At 42.6% G+C, this 7,042-nt stretch overlaps 1 protein-coding gene across 2 annotated transcripts in view; it reads right to left on the bottom strand.

Annotated features, from left to right (window-relative positions):
- The window catches only part of SARC_08590, a 9,785-nt gene extending 2,991 nt beyond the window's left edge, over positions 1 to 6,794 (bottom strand). For both annotated transcript variants that reach the window (XM_014297429.1, XM_014297428.1), the window contains exons 1-8: positions 6,725 to 6,794; positions 5,842 to 5,994; positions 4,843 to 4,996; positions 3,742 to 3,909; positions 2,244 to 2,325; positions 1,836 to 2,016; positions 952 to 1,110; positions 206 to 340 (exon numbers count right to left, since the gene is read on the bottom strand). In XM_014297429.1, coding sequence (XP_014152904.1) covers positions 206 to 340; positions 952 to 1,110; positions 1,836 to 2,016; positions 2,244 to 2,325; positions 3,742 to 3,909; positions 4,843 to 4,996; positions 5,842 to 5,994; positions 6,725 to 6,787 — 1,095 coding nt within the window. In that variant the 5' untranslated portion in view covers positions 6,788 to 6,794. The remainder of the gene's footprint in view (positions 1 to 205; positions 341 to 951; positions 1,111 to 1,835; positions 2,017 to 2,243; positions 2,326 to 3,741; positions 3,910 to 4,842; positions 4,997 to 5,841; positions 5,995 to 6,724) is intronic.
- Positions 6,795 to 7,042: the final 248 nt, after the last annotated feature.

Raw genomic sequence — 7,042 nt, forward strand, 5'->3', positions numbered from 1 at the left:
TCGAGTTGATCAACTGTGTAGATTGATACGATCGATTTGATCAACTGTGTTTCCTACGTTTTCTCAGTTTATGAACGACAGTGGCTACTGTGAATACTCTAATTACATTAAACCAGACGTTACCAAACATGTGCGGATACACTCGTAAATAGTATACCATTCACGTATAGTATAAAAATGCACCATCCAACCCCCATATGCTTACCTCCTGCAGTGCTTTGGTCAAACACGGCTCGTCATTGATTTTACTTTGGAACACCATACACGACAGCAGGGCCACAATTTGCTCGGCCGTCAGGTCGGTGAGAACATTGTTGAAGATCAGTTCGGTCACTAAAACCTGGTTTATCAACACGGAGTTGGGTTTAGTACTCACATACAAACCTGGTTTAAGAACACGAAATTGGGGGTAGTACTTACTTACAAAACCTGGTTTATGAACACGGAGTTGGGGTTAGTACACATACAAAACCTGGTTTATCAACACGGAGTTGAGGTTAGTATTTACACACTCCGAATTGAGTTTGTTTTATGCGCGAGTACAACGTGGACGCCAAGCGTCGTAGCCCAGTGATACGTTCTTTCGCCTATTGGAATTTCGGCATGCACGTGTAGGTATGAGACTGGCCGTGTGTGATCCATAGCAGTATGGTATATAAATGAATACGTACGTGGTAGTATGATATATATGTGAATACATACGTGGCAGTTTGGCATACATATGAATACGTACGTGGTAGTATAATATATATGTGAATACGTACGTGGTAGTATGATACATATGTAAATACATACGTGGTAGTATGATATATATGTGAATACGTACGTGGTAGTACGCCATGTCTGTGAATACGTACATAGCAGTACGCCATGTCTGTGAACACTTCCATGGTAGTATGACACGTCTGTGATTAATAAGTACGGATAGAAGTGTAAGAGCAGGACACTCACCTCATCGCAGTTGTTGATTTCACATGCCACACGTCCCTTGAGTTGTACTATCCGGTCGTGGTCGACGTACATCAACCTCTGCAACACGCGGATGCGTTGCTCATACTCGGGCAGCAGGCTCAGATTCTGTTGCGACAGGTTGTACTTGAGCTTTTGCACCTAAAAGTGACAAGCGGAAGGAAGGACGTGTGTGAGCTACAATGGATGTGTATGAGTTAATTTGGACGTGTGTGAGTTACTTTGGATACCATAACGGTTGTAGTAGGATACGATTTATATCGAGGCAAAGCTAACAATCAAGTCCGCAGCAGTAGCGGCTTATCCAAGGGTAGACCAAGAGCATCAAAACCCTACTCACCAAACCCTACTATCGAAACCCTAGTCCTAAAAGGACTGGATAAGAACCAAGCCTTAAGCAAATACAATCGATCTATTTGGGAGTAGGAGAGCCTTGAAGCGCATACTCATTAGTAGATAGCTATATATATATATATACATATATATATATATGTATCTATATACCACTCCACAGACACATTCAAACGTATAACAGGTGAACGTAAAGACACACATACACAAACTTACAACAAATAAAGGCACACATACACAAACTTGCAACAAATGAATACACCCCTACACATACCTAAGTCGCGTAGTAGAAGGTGCTCCGTGACATACAGTCGTATACAGTACATATTACTTCACACAGCTACACTACCCGTCTTGTTGTCCAAGATGTCTATATACATGTGTACCTCTCTACGCCAACACACACACTACCTTTTCTCACTGTGTCACTTGCGCCTGCAGATCCACACAGCCAGGCCAGACAAACGCCATGTGTATCGAATGGAATGGTACACGACGCACACGTGTACACACACCTTATCATGGAGAGACTTCCTAACATAGGTATCGCCATAGTGCGCGTTTAAATCTGGACACCCGAGACACTCATACGTCCGCAAACGGTCCTTAATGGTTTTGTACTGACTCCACTTTTCGGCAAAATCCAGATCCAGAATTTTGAGGTCTTTTTTTGGATCGATAGTGGTGACTTCATCTCTGCAAGATAGTACCGAACCGCCTTTATGAGTGCACTGAATACATTTCGCACGCCCTGAAGACTTGACCTATATATATATATATAGATATATATATATAATAAATAAATATATATATTATGATCAGGAAGCCGTACATGGCTACGCACGAGACGGTTCAAAGAAAAGTGACATGTTAAACCACACTACGCATACTCCTTAGCACATATCTGTTGCACTGTTATTTACTTTTGATTCATTTTCTCTGCGATGACCATCAGTTGTTGTGTCAATTCGTCTGCCTCGCCCTCTTCGGGTCGTTTCTTTCCTCCTACATGCACACACAATTATAAGTAAATTTGGTGATATAATACAATATGTGATGTAATATAATATGATATGATATAATATAATATGGTACATGATATGACATGATATGATATGATATGATATGATATGATATGACATGATATGATATGATATGATACGATACAATATAACATAATGTTATGATATGATATAATTATGAATACGATTATAACTATGACATGATGTGATGTGATGTGATGTGATATGATATGGTATGGTATGATGTGATCGTGATTATGATTACGATATAACATTATATAATATGATATATGATATTATGATACGTTATGTTCAACGTTTTCACCTCTCGGGCACTCTGTGCTGGATCAAGTGGTGTTTTGTGTAAGTGCTGCAAGTGTAACAAGTCACGAACGGGTGTTGAAATAAACGTTAAACTGCGTTAGCGCAGCTGTTACTTTCTTAGACTGCACTGGACTTGTTACGCATGTGTCCACTTAAGCTCTGGGAGACTGACAACCACACAGTCAACAGACAAAACAAACACTTAGGATTATAAACTCCCAATACGTTGAGTTTTGTGTGGTAGGGATGTTCTATAGCTACCTTTATGTTCTACAGAGACTGCCGTAACGGTCGAGCTATAAGATGAGACAAGGCATACGATAGAAGACTGTCGCGTGTGTGGTATCTACATGTATGCTAGTACTGGTAGCTGCTGCAACCAACTGCAACGGTCGAGCTATACGATGAGACAAGGCATACGATAGATGACTGTCGCGTGTGTGGTATCTACATGTATTCTAATACTGGTAGTTACTTGCAACCAACTGCAACGGTCGAGCTATAAGATGAGACAAGGCATACGATAGAAGACTGTCGCGTTTGTGGTATCTACATGTATGCTAGTACTGGTAGTTACTTGCAACCAACTGCAACGGTCGAGCTATAAGATGAGACAAGGCATACGATAGAAGACTGTCGTGTGTGTGGTATCTACATGTATGATAGTACTGGTAGCCACGTGTATTCAACTACTGTGTTTGCATGAAAGGGTAGGCTGTTGGTATATCCGTACGATGTCATCCTGCACGACACCTATCCCCTGCCACCGACATACCATACCTACTCACAGAGTATTGGTCACTACATACAGCCAATTAACGTTTAAGTGCAACACAGCGTGTGAACAAAGGAATGATCAGTTCTTTCTCAATATCTCAGTAGCGAGTGCCCTACACATATGAGATCGAACGTTTTGACACACGCTTGACGATATACGTACCCCTCTCCTCGCATTCCCGTATCAAAACGTTTTCACATACATGCGTACCATCCCACACCTCCCCAACAATACCCGCACCGCCTCACACCACCGCCCGACACAAACGTATTCGCGTATCCCTCCGTCCCTACCTACCTGGCAGCGGTGGCTTCGGCTTGAGCATAGCTGCTGGGTCCTTCAGCGCCAGTCGCTGGTTAGTGATGTACAGCACATCGGTGGGTGCGATGTTGACTATCTCGTGCGACAGCTTGCCCTGCGGCACACTCAGTTCATGGACGGGCAGCGGCAGCAGCGCACCTTCGCCTGTGAGTGAGAGTGTGTGGTTGATTCGTGGATGAGTGTGGTTGGGTGGGGTGTTTGTGTGGCTACAGTTGTAGAGATGGGTCTATGAAGGATAATGAGTGCACCTTCACCTGTGAGTGAGTGTGTGTGGTTGATTCGTGAATGGGTGTGGTTGGGTGGGGTGTTTGTGTGGCTACAGTTGTAGAAATGGATCTATGAAGGATAATGAGTGCACCTTCGCCTGTGAGTGAGGTTGTGTAGTTGATTCGTGGATGGGTGTGGTTGGGTGGGGTGCTTGTGTGGCTACAGTTGTAGAGATGGGTCTATGACGGCCAATGAGTGCACCTAAGGGTTTGGCTCGATCTACTGCAGTTGTTTCATGGTGAGACAGACAACAACATCCAGTTACACACACACACACAAACCGCACAATGTGAAAGTACACATGTATATGCTACAAGTCAGCCTATAACTAATCGCACACACACTCGCACACTGACCAGGGAACGCTTTATCATCACATGGGTGATGGTAGATACTCTCATTGTCTTTAATAGGCTATGTAGATATCCACTATCTAAATCTTTAAACCCTAAAACTCTAAAACTCTGTAGCCATGTCTGTATCTGCCCGTACGGGCTCGTATCACACTTTCTCCCAACGGCACCGGTCACAGTGTCATTCAGTGCGACACACACGCAGGGCAATCCAAATAACACTGCATACATGGGCCCACACACGTTTATCTATGCATACATGGGTATACGTACAATAACTGTACCAAGTTAACACCAGTAGCATTACATGCATGGATACAAGAGCATACACATATACATGCACCACTCCTCCATCATATACTGCGAAACCCGAAAGGAATTCATAACAGTAGCAATAGAGATACATATACTGCAAAACCTGTAAGGAATCAATAGCAGTAGCCATAGAGATAGATACCTGCATTGCGTTGTACCATATTCTCACTACAGAGCACCAGTACAGTGAGTGTAACGGCAGGTACTTTTGGCGGGCTTTCACTGCGTAATAGCACAGCCACAGAGTTACGGTGGGCCATGTGGCAGATCACAAACAGCCGCCCAGGCGAAAGAACCTGACAGAACACGGCATAGAGATATGAATAGGATAGAGATATAAATAGAATAGAGCTATAAATACAATGACACAGCCACATAGTTACGGTGGGTCATGTGGTTGATCACAAACAGGCGCCCCGGCGATAGAACCTGACAGAACATGGTATGAAGATATGAATAGAATAGAGCTATAAATACAATGACACAGCCACATAGTTACGGTGGATCATGTGGTTGATCACAAACAGGCGCCCCGGCGATAGAACCTGACAGAACATGGTATGAAGATATGAATAGAATAGAAATATAAATAGAATAGAGCTATAAATACAATGGCACAGCCACAGAGTTACGGTGGGTCATGTGGTTGATCACAAACAGGCGCCCCGGCGATAGAACCTGACAACATGGCATGAAGATATGAATAGAATAGAGATATAAATAGAATAGAGCTATAAATAGAATAGAGCTATAACTAGAGTTATTAATATAATAGCCCAGCCACAGAGTTACGGTGAGCCATGTGGTTGATCACAAACAGACGCCTCGACGAAAGAAACTGACAGAATAAGGCATGTAGATGTGAATAGAATAGAGCTATAAATAGAATATAAATATAAATACATAATATAGAATTGAAAAGGGAATATGTGCTGTAGAACCTGCCATAAATACAACAGAGATATAAATAGACAACAAGCAATTGGAAACGGATATATATATATATATAGAATACACGTATAGCCTGAGAAGTACTGCACAACCCACCTAGCCATGCTCACCAAAACACACGCGATTTACAACCCACCACACAGGCACACACACACTCTCTCACTTGCACCGGTCTCAAGGCGGCGCGTACCTTAGACCCGGCACTAGTGCTGAATATAAATTTCATGAGGTCATAGTTGAGTGTTAGCAGATGGGCTGTGTCCTTGTAGTAGTCCTCCAGATCACTGCAGTGCACACACTCTACGGCTGTCATCTCCTTGAGTGTCTTCTCGTGGTCACGCACCTGAGGCGATGTGTGGTTGCGGCAGACGCGGGTGGAGTTGGTTACACTGTACAAATACATCCACCGACGGGAGTGTATATATGTACGGGAATACAAGCCAAGTGTGCACATACCTACACACAAAGTGCAAGCCAAGTGTATATATACCTACAATTAAACTACAAGCCAAGTGTACATATACCTACAAACAAACTACAACCCCAGTATAAATATATTTACACACAAAGTGTAAGCCACGTGTATATATACCTACAATTAAACTACAAGCGAAGTGTACATATACCTACAAACAAACTACAAGCCCAGTATTAATATACCTACACACAAAGCGTAAGCCAAGTGTACATATACCTACAAACAAACTACAAGCCAAGCGTACATATACCTACAAACAAAACTACAAGCTAAGCGTACACATACCTACAAACAAACTATAAGCCCAGTATTAATATACCTACACACAAAGTGTAAGCCAAGTGTATATATACCTACAAACGAACTACAAGCCAAGCGTACATATACCTACAAACAAAACCACAAGCTAAGCGTACATATACCTACAAAAAATAAATACAAGCCCAGTATAAATATACCTACACACAAAGTGTAAGCCAAGTGTATATATACCTACAAACAAACTACAAGCCAAGCGTACATATACCTACAAACAAACTACAAGCCCAGTGTAAATATACTTACACACACTTGTGAAGTGACGAATGACTCATACCTGTCTCTGTTGTGCGGGGGTCTCCTTCTGCTCGGTGTTCTCTGAGAAAGAACGTTTCATCATATCTTCTACCTGTGAGGAATGCGGACAAGAGCCAATGGTAAGCGAAAACGTTCGGTGCACACAGATATCCGGTATGTTGTTGGTAGGCGATGTATGCATGGAACAAGCAGAGGTTGGAAAAGTGTGTGCGTATACGTTTTTGGAGTTGGTAAACCACACCGCGCTCACAGTAGACTTAGCGGATCAAAGGCACTGTCTAGAGTTGAGAATGATAGGTACAGCTTTGACATAGAGCAGCAGCCATAGAATACTGAG

This window comes from Sphaeroforma arctica, assembly GCF_001186125.1.
Source record: "Sphaeroforma arctica JP610 unplaced genomic scaffold supercont1.786, whole genome shotgun sequence".
NCBI lineage: Eukaryota > Ichthyosporea > Ichthyophonida > Sphaeroforma > Sphaeroforma arctica.